The sequence below is a fragment of the Nuphar pumila genome, chromosome 4, assembly GCF_984573655.1.
Source record: "Nuphar pumila chromosome 4, dmNupPumi1.hap1.1, whole genome shotgun sequence".
Lineage (NCBI taxonomy): Eukaryota > Viridiplantae > Streptophyta > Magnoliopsida > Nymphaeales > Nymphaeaceae > Nuphar > Nuphar pumila.
The window spans coordinates 39,689,960-39,703,618 of record NC_143252.1 but is presented as its reverse complement, the minus strand read 5'-3'; the positions used below and the strand labels follow the sequence as shown (position 1 = coordinate 39,703,618).

At 37.6% G+C, this 13,659-nt stretch overlaps 1 protein-coding gene across 1 annotated transcript; it reads left to right on the top strand.

The window, feature by feature from the left end:
• Positions 1-2,731: 2,731 nt before the first annotated feature.
• Positions 2,732-6,848, top strand: LOC149840068 (protein CURVATURE THYLAKOID 1B, chloroplastic-like). Its single transcript, XM_090003023.1, has 6 exons — positions 2,732-3,016; positions 4,688-4,788; positions 4,870-4,956; positions 5,212-5,274; positions 6,427-6,464; positions 6,560-6,848. The coding sequence occupies exons 1-6, from the start codon at positions 2,848-2,850 to the stop codon at positions 6,615-6,617; spliced, it is 516 nt and encodes a 171-aa protein (XP_089859149.1). The 5' UTR covers positions 2,732-2,847; the 3' UTR covers positions 6,618-6,848.
• Positions 6,849-13,659: the final 6,811 nt, after the last annotated feature.

The window sequence follows — 13,659 nt, the reverse complement described above, 5'->3', positions numbered from 1 at the left end:
ACATATAGAGTTTTTTTACTGCCTTAGGACACATATGAACATGCTATATATCATTTATGATAGAATCACATATAATTTTTTTTGCTTTGCCTGCCTTAGAGCACATATGAGCATGCTATATTCACATATTTAATTTTTTGACTGCCTTAGCACACATACGAGCATGATCGAATCACATATATAGTTTTTTGCCTGCCTTAAAGCACATCTGAGCATGGTAGAATCACATATAGAGTTTTTCTAGATGCCTTAGAACACATATGAACATGCTATAATCACATATTCAATTTTTTGACTGCCTTAACACACATATGAGCATGATAGAATCACATATATATATATATATATATATATATATATATATATATATATATATATATATATATATTTATATATATATATATATATAACTTTTTGTCTGCCTTAGAGCACATATGAGCATGATAGAATCACATATAAAGTTTTTTTTACTGCATTAGAACACATATGAGCATGCTATAATCACATATTCAGTTTTTTGACTGCCTAAGAACACATATGAGCATATTATAATCACATATTCAGTTTTTTGACTGCCTTAGCACATATATGAGCATGCTATAATAACATATAGAGTTTTTTTACTGCCTTAGAACACATATGAACATGTTATATATCATTTATGATAGAATCACATATAAAATTTTTGGCTTTGCCTGCCTTAGAGCACATATGAGCATGCTATATTCACATATTCAATTTTTTTACTGCCTTAGCACACATACGAGCATGATCGAATCACATATATAGTTTTTTGCCTACCTTAAAGCACATCTGAGCATGGTAGAATCACATATAGAGTTTTTTTAGATGCCTTAGAACACATATGAACATGCTATAATCACATATTCAATTTTTTGACTGCCTTAACACACATATGAGCATGATAGAATCATATATATATATATATATATATATATATATATATATATATATATATATATATATATATATATATATATATATAACTTTTTGTCTGCCTTAGAGCACATATGAGCATGATAGAATCACATATAGAGGTTTTTTATTGCCTTAGATCACACATGAGCACATGATAGAATCACATATAGTGTGTAATTTATTTCATTATATTTTGTTTATCAATACTGACTGTTCTTTTCTTGTGTAGGCTGCTAGCGATAATCAGGGTAGTAGAGCTGAAGGGACAGATAAAGACAATGAACAAGAAGACGCACAAAATCTTGGCGATGATTAGAGGACTGTGTTGAAGAAGTTCTATTTTTTTTATTTTTCCTAATTGTAATTGTTGAATTGTAAATAATTAAACTTCTTAATTTTAAGGTGGAACGATTAATTATTGTAGATTCTTGTTATATGAATTTTTTTGTGTGGTTTGTTTTTTATTTACAGGAAATATAAATTGTACAGAAAATAGAAATTGTACAGTTCTCGGTATTTAATTTTCAAATAAATTTTTTTAAATTTTTTTTCGTGTTTGCGACGGATTAGCGACGGAACCATCCGTCGCTATTCATATTAATCTAGCGACGGCATAGCGACGGAAGTAAATCCGTTGCCAAGCCGTGGTCGCCGTTTAGTACCGGCGGATTGGCGACGGAATATAGCGCTCGTTATTCCGCCGCAATTAGCGACGGACCTGGCGACGGAATAATTCCGTCGCCAGTTAGCGTCGAAATATTCGCGACGTAAGCATATTGTCGCCTCGTTGTCGTTAATCCGTCACTAACCATGTTAGCGACGGATTAGCGACGGAATGTGGTCGTCGCTAATCTACTGCTTTGTTGTAGTGGAGACCTCTCGGTTATGAAGTGCAACTTAACCATCCAGCTATCTCATTCGACCCCAACAGCTATCTCATTCGACCACTCGGTTATGATATTGTCACTCAATCATACAGCTATCTCATTTAACCACATTATCAGGAAATTATTTAGTTGCTAGGACATCCTGTATTTTTTGACTAACAGTTTGAGAGAATGGCTAAGCCATCCTTTACAATTGGATAAGTTTGGACTTGGACTGGGCAAGCCTGTTTAGTTGCATTTAACCACATTTTTACATCTTTTTTATTTAAATTATTAAATGTCACTTTTGTAGTCCTCTACTTTTTTGAGCGTAAATAAGCAACTCATCAATAAGGATGCAAATGGTTTGAATTTGAATCGGATGTGGCCAATACCATATTTGACTAATTAGATGTTACCCAATCGGATTCTACTTTGGATTCAGATTTGGATGGTGAAAAGCTCATGCAAGATCTGCTTTTTACAGGTAAACAAATTCGAATATCCATGCAAATTCTCGGATTCAATAGCAAAAGATGAAAACCATATCCCATCCAATTGTAACCAAACATGATTTTGACTTACCAAATGCAACTAAACGGAATCGAATTCAGTCGAATAAAATCTGATTCATTGACATCCTAGCGATCATGTGAGCAACTACTTGAAATGCTAGGCAATTTGCCATCTTAAGCGTCTGAACACTAAGGTGGCTAACTATAAATTTGCCATGTGTTATGCGCCTATATGTAAATTATCTTAAAAAGTTAGGTGGGCATATGGAAATTATCCAAAAAAAAGGAAATGTAGGCCCCAATTTAAACTGTCGACCAATAAGATGGCAAGCTGAGTTAATGCTATGCTATGATTGAGCCACGTCAGCACTATCCTGATGAAGCAAATGAGTGGCCGTCCTCCGGACTCATGTGAAGGACAGCAACGTTGCTAAATTCTAATATCTCACCTGTAGTAGCCCATTTGCTTTGGCCCTTCTGGTGCAACCAAGTGAGTTCCAAGTCTCCATTGGGATACCACAGTGGTCATGGCCTCATCCACTGCCACCATTGCCATCCCCTCGTCCTCGGCTCGGATTGACGGGAAGTCGGGCCGCCTGCAGGTTCCGGCACCACCACAATGCGTCAGCCTTCCCACCCTCACCCCATCACCGAACTGGATCCAGAACCGCGAGTGCTGGAAACCTGTGGCTTCTTGTACTTCCTGAACCAAAATCTTTTCTTCTATTAGTCTTAGTTAATATAGTTTCATGTTGGGTATAATCTGTTTTTTTTTTTACCCTCGTTCATGGTGTGTTTGGATTTGTGGAATTGGAATCCAATTCTACCAATTAGGGGTAACGTTGGGCCGGGGCAGGGGCGGGGTACAAGGTCTCCACCCCCAGCCTGTCTCAAAATCCGGATCTCCATCCCTGCAAGGGTTTGGATTTTAACCTCCATCCCCGTTTCATGTCCTCCATCCCCGGTCCAAACAGGGCGAGGCGAGGCGGGGTGGGGTCCCGTTTTCCCTTAGTCCATTGCCATTCTTAGAATGATTGGGGACGGGATGGGGCAGGGCGGGGCAAGGCGAGGCAGGGCAGAGCGGGGGAAAGAGTAAGTCCATCCCCACACAGGTTTTGATTTTAACATTCATCCCCGCCTCCATCCCCATTAGATGTCCTCCATCTCCGGTCCAAATGGGGCGGGGCCCGTTTCCCCGTTCCACTGCCATCCCTACTATCAATTCCATCAGAATTCTTCTATCAAAAGGAGAAGAGTGGAGAATTTGGATTCCAACTCTACCTAATTCCATCAATCCAACCACATTACTATCCCTTGTAGTGATTAATAGTGTGTTTGGCTTGTGGAATTAAAAGACCACTTCATGGCATATGAAATGGGTGTCCATATCGGAAGGAAATGAGGAAAGGAGACGCTTAGTGGTTATTTAGAGATATTTGGATAAGCCCACTTATCCGGATTGATGGGATAATAATGCAACTTTTCAAAATGTCTCATTTATTTTGCATAATTGGAGTGCATTCAGGCTCCTTACTCAAGAATTCCCATTCCCCAATTTCTGCTGAATGTGAATTCTGTGATTCAACAAACTCATTAACGGAATCTTCAGCACAGAGTGGAGCTCCTAAACAATATCCTAAATCTCATTATCTGGATTCTCTAAGCAAGGGAAAAAATCTCACAATAGGTCCAAAAACTTTCTTGGAGAAATCTATGGAAAATACTAGCATATATATAAATTCAAAGAGTATAAAGAAATATATGAAAATATAAAGAAAGATGTGGGAAAATGTTTAAAAATAAAAAATTGTTGATGTTGCGATAAATCAGTGATATTTTGAAACTAACATTTCTTACAGATATTTAACCATCTTTTAAAAATACCATGATGGGATCACAAGTTTTTCACCGCATGGCAGATACTTGTAACTATGCTCCTTAATTGGTGAAAGTGTCTTTTTGTGTTTGATGGGAAAAGGTTTCCATGGAATTCATTTTCCGTGAAACCCGGCATGCATCAGGTTTCTTTTTCAAGTTGAAGAGATATCACGAGTTCAAAACCCTGGGTGCGTGTTCCTCACCGAGTCTGTGTATACCCCCTAGTGGGCAAGGGGACCTGGGGTTTTTACACCAATGAGCTCGCGAATTAGTTAGGTGACTTTCCCTCATGATGAAAAAAAAAAGAATGCCAGGAGGAGTTATAAGGTTAGGTTTGGGCATTCTATAACCAGATGAATTTGAAATTAGTCCAGCTTCAGCTTGTAGCCATGTTTGGATGGATTAGTTTTGAATTCATCTGGTAATAAATGTTTCAGGGTCATGTTTGCTTGGTGAATGACTGGATTGCTGAGCACTGAGCGTTTGCAGGTCGAAGGAGTGCAAAGAATGTGGTTGTCATGGCTACCGGAGAGTCGCCTGCCGAAGCCGGGACCGATATTTCAGCCATCGCCAAACCAATCCAGGAAGCAGTAAGTCTTAATTATACTCTGTTTTCTTTCTTTTTCTGTTTACATTGTGAGAATGAACTAACTAATCCGTTTCGAGCACAGTGGGACAAAATTGAAGACAAGTATGCGGTCGCGTCTGTCGCATTGGCCGGACTGGTTGCACTTTATGGATCGACTGGATTGATATCTGTGAGTAAACTAAAATGCAGTACAAGATAGATTCTTCTCTTCTATGTTATTTTTCCTATATAGTTCTGGCTTCTATCAGGTACTATGACAATGGATCATAGAATTGATGCCTACAAATAAAGTTCAAGTGCAAAATTGGCCAAAAAAATGAATTAATCTGTGAATATCAAATGAGTTTATACTGGGAAATTTCAGATAAGAATAAGTGAAAGCAGAGAGCTTCAGATGTTAATACATGAATGGTTCTGTGGGCAGGCAATTGACAGGCTACCTCTGGTGCCAGGGGTTCTTGAGCTTGTAGGAATCGGCTACACCGGGGTGAGTTTCTCTTTGGCTTTCTTTTTCTTTATTGAGGGCACTGTACCATGTCAACGAGAGCAAGTTCAAAAACTCAACATTTCTGGTAAGCTTAAGTTCCTGCTTAAGATGCCCACAGGGACTTGGCACACCTGGCTAGGTGGGTCAGGCTTATGGCGCTCAAATTGAGGGATTGTGACATCGATTCCCAAAGTGTGCATTCTTTGGAGCAAGGTCGAAGCTAACGAGAACCTGTGGTGTAAGCAAACAGGAAACTATCCCTGGTCAGCATGGGGAGGGAGGATCAGGTGCAATGTGATTGCATATTTTTAGCGTGCTGCTGCACCTGATCACCCTCCATGTTTTGGGATACAGCCTGTCAGTTGTAGGGCTCAAGCAATGACGGAGGGTGATCAGGTGCAGCAGCAAACTGAAAGTGTGCAATTACATTTCACCTGATATCCTCCAGCATTGGGGTAGTACTCATGGAGGGAAGATCAGTTACAATGTGATTGCACATTTTTGTTGTGCAGCTGCACCTAATCACCCTCCATTTGCTGTTGGGCCCCACATCTGACAGGCTGTATCCCACAACATGGAGGGTGATCAGGTGCAGCAGCACTCTAAAAGTGTGCAATCACATTGCACCTGATCCTCCCTTTACTCATGGAGTTTTATACCATGGACATTGAAATAAGGCCATCGTCAATGTGGCACGCCTGAATCATAAAGGTGGTTTCTTCTCGTTATTAAGAAATAAAGAAGTAATGCCCTGACTGAGACATGCATGCTATTGCTAAAAGTGCATTTATGCACTATAATGGAGAGGATATCTAGTGATCAGACCAAGTCCATTGCAAGGTACTTGGTTCAATCACTGGATGTCATATCCATTCGCTGGGGAGGTGGGTTCCGTGAATGGATGCATCAAGCCTTAAACTACATGGGGTCCCTTTTGCGACTCCTATTTCTCTGTTCATGTCTACTTAGAGCTACAACTTCAGTCTCCTTCATGTCACCTCTAACTGTCTCCTTCCAAGTATTCAGTGGTCTTCCTCTTTTCTATTTTTTTTCTTTTACTAGTTCAGTGATTTTCCTCTTTTACTGGATCTGCCCTCAGCGTAATGTCACAGTTATATCCTTTCATCTTTATGATCTTTGTCATCTCTGCAGTGGTTTGTTTATCAAAACCTCGTCTTCAAACCGGACAGGTAATCCCATCTCTCTCTCTCTCTCTCTCTCTCTCTCTCTCTCTCTCTCTCTCTCTCTCTCTCTCTCTCTCTCTCTCTAACAAGATGGCTTTCAGGGAGGCATTGCTTCAGAAGATCAGTGACAGCTACAATGAGATAGCAGGCAGCAATTGAAGGATCCCATGGTCACCATCACAAGCAAAGGGCATTTCGGTCGAAAGTTGCAAGGTTGTGAGATTGAAGTGTGAAACTTAAAAGGATGATGGATTAGATTTTACCTCGGCAGATTGTTTCCGCAACTTCTTCACATTAATCTTCTTATGCAACAAAGAGTATAAGAGCTCTGTCATCTTCCTCTCTGATTTCATGTTCTCTGTTATTGGATCTACTGTAAAACTTCTATCCCACCAACATCTTTTAGTCGAAAATGGTGAAAGCATGTGATGACTTAAATTTAAAAAACAGTGGCAGACCATTATGTTAAACCACATGATAAACACTCTATGAAGCATGTGATGAATTCAATTCCAAAAGCAGTGGCAAATCATGCTATTCCTTTTGGATTTATAACCCCCGAAGAAACCACACAGGGCACGAAGACCTGGTTGTGCTGGCTCAGCCAGCCATACCTATAGTCGTCGTGCTGGTAGCGTAAAACTCCAAAGATATGACCCCTGCCCCCAGAGCCTATGCTACGGGAAGGTGTTGTGTGTTCTCTCCCGAAGACGCACTACAGGGCATGTTCGGGCTCGTATTCTCGTGTGTGTTGGCATCACTTAGCATCGAAGTCTAGTGCGGTTGCAAAGACTTAAGTACTCTTTCCTGCTATTTTCGCCATGAAACGACGGTTCAAGAAAAAGACAAAAATATCCTTCATTCAAAAAAGGGAAACATTAGTTCGAGAAAAGGACAAAAATGTCCTTCATCCATAAAGTCGAGGATGATGTTAACTCTTCAAAGTCCAAATGTTCTGTTTTCGCCCTAAGCAGTAAACTTTTGCACCATCTGCTGTAACAGAAGCTCACTTTGACGACACACCCTTTATCGTCGTCTACTTTCATCGGAGCAGCCTTTATCATCATCTCGAGTTCAGGTTTCTACCTTGGTTTTTAGCTTGTGTTACAACACATCGCCGCCTTCTCGTTCCTGCCTTGTGTTATAAAATATTTTCAGGTTCATTCCTACCTCGTGGAGACAACTATAAATCGATCGACTGGTTCGATCATTGGTGGAAGTCATAGAGGCATTTGTCGGCCATCTCTTTTACAGTCTTCTCTTCTTTTTCATTTTCGTTGTCGTTAGAATATATCGTTCATATAGACAAAGCTCGTCAACGTAAATCTCGATTGTGTGATGGATTTAGATGGGGTGTGATTGGATTGGGTTGGTTATAAGACCCATTTAGCTCTGATAAAATCCAAACCCAATCTACATCCTAAACCCTAAAACCCAAAATCCTAAACCCTAACCCCTAACCCCTAAACCCAAAACCCTAATCCCTACAACATAAAACCCAAAAACCTAAACCCTAAACTCAAAAACCCTAAACCTAAACCTAAACCCTAAACCCTAAACCCTACAACATAAACCCAAAAAACCTAAACCCTAAACCTTAAACCCTAAAACCTAAACCCTAAACCCTAAACCTTAAACCCCAATTCATACAACATAAAACCCAAAAACCTAAATCCTATACCCTAAACCCTTAACCCTAAACCCTAAAACCTAAACCCTAAACCCCTAAAACCCTAAACCCTATAACATAAAACCCAAAAACCTAAATCCTATACCCTAAATCCTAAACACCTAAACCCTAAACCCTAAACCTGAAACCCTAAACCCAAAACCCTAAGACATACAATATCGATATGTCTTTGTTTGTCTATGTGAACGATATTGATATATAATATAGCGATTTACTCATTGATTTCAATTATTACTGCGACAACGATATATCTTTCTTTGTATTTATGAACGATAACGATATGTAATATTGCGATTTACTCATATTAGTTTACAACTATTATTAAAATATTGTGAACGAAACAGTAAAATCGATTTGCAACTGTTACTTAAATCGGTCTTAAGTTGTAAATCGATTTGTATTTATGAAGTTACCACGATTTGTATTTACTAAGTCTAAACATTGTGTCGGTTTGTGTGCACGTGCATAAAGCCCGAGTATCAAGCAAATTGCTATAGCAAGTATCGTTATAGTGAAATCGATTTACTACTAAGTCACAATTTGTAGTTTACTAAGTCTAAACATCGTGTTGATTTGTTTATTATTTTTCTTTTCGCCTTTTATGAATCAGTCATTGTGTAAATCGCGATAGGACATATCCTTCACATAGACATAGCTCAGAAAAGAAAATCGATGTAGGAAAAATATTATTATATTATGAAACTTAAAGAATTATGGTTCTAAGTTGAATTATGGTTTTCGTTGTGTCAATTTGTGTACACGTGCGTAAAACCCTATTCTATGTAAAACCCTACTCGACCCGACCCAATCCGACTCGTTGTCAAGGTCTAAAACTCTAATCTATTTAACCTCTCTTCCTCTTTTCTGCAGCAGCGCAACTTCTTCTTCTTCTTTTTTTTTCTCCTCTGCCTTCGTCTTTTTTTTCTTCTTCTCCTTCTTCTTCTCCTTCTTCTTCTTTCTATTTTTCTTTCTTCTTTGTTCTTTTGTGTTCCTTCTATATGTGCTTGATAGATGGGGTTTGATACTGATAACATAGTTGTTTCACGCTGTGAGGAAAGATCTGTATAATCTTCGATGATGATTATGGTGGTTATCTTTTGTATATACATTAATATATTCATAACACATACGACTCTGACATATTTGTCGTGAAGTATATCAATGCTTACGCAGAATATAATGACCATAATCATCTTCAATCGTTGCCGACATACCGGAGCAAGCACAGATATTCTGCATGATAGACAGAGGGCGATGTTGATGTTCATCTATTTGATCTATTCCTACTGTCGAACCCTCCATTATTCGCAAACCATACTTCATGGTTGGAAAAATATCTGCCTAATCTTCGATATACTTCATGACAAATATGCTACAGTGGGCTGTCATTACTAATGAGCTCATTTTCCTAGAGAGGATGTATCCTCAGTTGCACATAGAATCGCTTTGCAGTAGAAAATAAACTCGACGATGAACAATATAGATGTTTTGGTAATCTCTTCTGTAAAATTGGGAGTCTCTAAAAGATAGATATGCATTTGACGGAAATGTCCTCCTATAAATAGCTTTTCACATTCCCGAACCTGGATTGCATTAGAAGCACATCACTATTTGGATGTGGGTTTCATACTGGTGATGATATATGTTTTCTTTGATGATGATAGTCATGTATTGTATCTAAGCCAAACCATTGGTCATGATGTATCGTTGAAGTTACCTCAATTTATACTTTACTAAGTCTAAACATCGTGTCAATTTGTTTATTGTTTTTCTTTTCTATCTTGTATGAATCAGTCATTGTGTAAATCATGATAGGACATATCATTCATATAGACATAGCTCATAAAAGCAAATCGTAATAGGAAAAATATTATTATATTATAAAACTTAAAGAATTATGGTTCTAAGTCATTTATATTTATCAAGTTACCTAGATTCATACTTCACCAATAAATAGCGTGTCGATTTATTTTTTCTTTCTACTTTTCGTCTTTTATCAGTCGTTGTGTAAATTGTGATAAGATAAATACTTGTACATATACTGTATCTGATTCGTTATACCAGATATTGTCCCATAGCGATTTACACAATGACGTTTGTATCGTTAAAGTTAACTCGATTTGTTCTTTACTAAGTCTAAACATCATATTGATTTGTTTATTTTTCTTTTCTGTCATTTATGAATCAATCATTGTGTAAATCATGATGAAAAGTATTGTTTGCTTAGACAAAGCTTGTAAAGGCAAATCACAATAGGATATTCAAACGGATTTGGTTCGATTATTTGATAGGTTTTGCTGGGATGGCTATACAGATCGTGATGGAACACCTTCTATAAAAAACAAGCCGCAATCTCTTATAGAATTGGTTGCAAGGCAATCGGCATCAAGAAAATCGCGATAGTACGTAGTCTTTATATGTACAAATCATGTCAACCTTTTATCAATGTTTATATAAATCGCAATATGAAGACAGCTCGTAGAAGCAATTCCTAAATTGTGCAGTACACAACACTTTCTTCGATTTTTTTTATGAAGGCCGAACATTACAACGATTTGTTCGGTGGAACTTATGTGTTACGTTTATTAAAAAAAGAATGATACATTTATATAATGTCACTTTACAAAAAAGAATTATAGAATTACAACAAATAAATATCGGGATAAAAAATTTATATAATGTTTATTCAGTGGCACTTGACGACTCAGATGGACTATGACATACACATTGTCTCTTTCTTTTTCTTGGTGGAGTCTCTTTCCTCGGTGGCCTCTTGGTTTCCTTGATCTTATTATAAACACTAGTTATTATCTCTACCAGTGTATCATATTGTGACTGCATTTGTCTCTCCAAATTCCTCACTTGCTTCTGTAACTCCTTATTCTCTCTCTCCAACATCTCAAACCTTGTGGCGAAGACTACCTTCTTTTTTGTGAGTTATGTTCGCTCCTCATCGTGTACTGCAACTGAGGGAATCATTGTTGTAGCTGGAGGAACATGATGACCGTATTTTCTATGCTGGGAGATGACATGATGGGGGACAGGAGGGATGCATGGGTTTTTAACATTTTCACGTTGCTTATTCTCAATCTCTAGATTTTGATGCATGGGTTCTCAATATTTTTTGAAATAGTTAGGGTCATATTGTTGTTTTTTATAATCATACAATATGGCATGAACTTCCAGCTATCCAGTTGTTCCCTGAAGTGTTCGTGTGAATTCACGTTCCTGGCCCCACTACTTTTCATCTTTCTTCTCACTTCCACTGGCTACTTTGGGGTAGACTGTCCCAAGCCAGCTTGTAGGAGAACTCGACTACCATGCTGCAACTTGGCTTCATAATTGCTAAACAGCCAAATATCGCAGTCAGACAATCTCGCAGCCTAAGCAACAATCTCTTGGTCATCGTCATCCCCATCTTCATACAATCTCCACACAACCTGTACATTGGAGATTATGATTTAGGTATAGACATAATTGATTTACAATAACAAATGCTAAATGCTAAATGCTAAAATGATAATGCTTTGTACTAACGAAAAAATAATCCAGCAACGATCATTACTTAAGAAAGCTAACGATTACAATGATTTATACGCGATAACGATTTGTACTAAAGAATACAAATCCTGCAAGCGATCATTACTTAAGAATGCTAACGATTACAATGATTTACACTAATGAAAGTTAAATACTACAATGATAACGATTTGTACTAAAGAATACAAAATCCTGCAGTGATCATTACTTAAGAATGTTAAACATTAGAACAATTTGTACTAAAGAAGCAAAAAATCCTGCAGCAATAATTACTTAAGAATGCTAAACATTTCAATGATTTATACTAAGGAATGATAAATATTAAAATGATTATAAACGATTTTAAACTATTTACCTTATTTAATTATAGACCATATAAAATGAACTTAGCATTATCTTGTTTTATATTTATTCTATACCATTGGTCGATCTTTGGAAAACCATAATCGCAGGGCCACACTTAGGACGCAAGGCGATAATATCCTCCCACAATTAGTCCTACAAAATCATATATATTAGTAAGACTATAACCTTAAACTATCTTAGTCTACAACTACATAATATGTAATAAACAATTACCTAGACAAATGGCTAAAACCCTGCGATGGTTTTTGTACCATTACTCGCACAATAAAGTTGATTGTATAAGTGTACAAGTATAGAAACACCCCATGCATAGTTGTTGACTTTATCTAAGCCTTCCAAGAATTGCAACTATAGGTAACTTATTCTCGAACCAGACAAATCAGAAAATAAAGTAAGTCCAAAACAATAAAGAAAGAATTCGTGCAATTCTTGGTCAGTTCTTTCAGATGCACATGTAGCGGACCGACCTTCCCATTTATTATGAAAAGAATAAACTTTCATCGATATGGAATTGCTTCCACCGTAAATATATTGCCTTCAGTCCTCCATCGACATTCCTAGAAGGGTCATACACTTGTCCCTTGCAGTATAGTTTGAATCTCGTAATAGGACAACACTTTCATGACACTTAAGGCCCGTAATTCGTGTCACATCTTTTAGGGTCATGGTGATCTCAAAAGAATCAAACTGGAATGTGTTCATCTTATTATTCTACTTATTTACTAGGTGGGTCATGGTGTTCCAGCATGTTTCAAAAGAATGTTGGTCCAGAAGGTTGCCGAAGTACATATTTTGTAATCGATCCTTCTGATATTCACTAAAATGTCTATACCATGATAAAACTACAGGCCACTGCCACCGCCCTCTGAGCTTTTCACCTGGTGCTTTACTTCTCTTGTGACCTCTCTGTAACAAAAAATAGTATATTACTCTTATCAAATCAAAATTAATCTCATTTATACTTCTACACGTCGTTGCACACAGTAATCCCTATAAATAATAATCATTGCACACTCGTTATACATAGTAATCGCTATCACAGTAATCGCTATACATAATCATACCTATAACAATAAAACGTTCATAGTAATCGATATCATAGTAATCGCTATCACAGTAAATCGTTCACCATAATCGCTATCACAGTAATCACTATATATAATAATCACTATCACATTAATCGCTATACATAGTAATCGCTATCATAGTAAACCGTTTACCGTAATCACTATCACATTAATCGCTAGACATAGTAATAACTATCACAGTAAATCGTGACAGACAAGATTGATTTACATACCTTGGTCACAATTTTCTCCTCTTCATCCCCTCCCTCCATCGCCTACATTTCTTCTTCCTTCCTTTGCTCCTTCGGCTCCCTTCTCTGCTTTTCAATTTCTGCCTTTCTTTCCATTTTCTTCTCTTCCTCATCTTACTTTTTTCCTTTCCTTTTTCTTTCCTTTTTCTTTCTCTTCCTCCTCCTACTTCTTCCTTTCCTTCTCTGCCTTCTTCTGCTTTTTTTTTCTTTCCTTCTCTTCCTCCTCCTACTTTTTCCTTTCTCTTTTCATATCTTCCTCATCCTCCTTCTCCCTTTTTTGCCTTTTC

What these genes read in the sequence shown, in the direction of transcription:
- LOC149840068 (XM_090003023.1), top strand. Translation starts at nt 2,848, where the DNA reads ATGGCCTCATCCACTGCCACCATTGCCATCCCCTCGTCCTCGGCTCGG. An exon ending in CTGGAAACCTGTGGCTTCTT is followed by an intron (nt 3,017 to 4,687) that starts GTACTTCCTGAA and finishes GAGCGTTTGCAG; the next exon opens with GTCGAAGGAGTGCAAAGAAT. An exon ending in CCAAACCAATCCAGGAAGCA is followed by an intron (nt 4,789 to 4,869) that starts GTAAGTCTTAAT and finishes TTTCGAGCACAG; the next exon opens with TGGGACAAAATTGAAGACAA.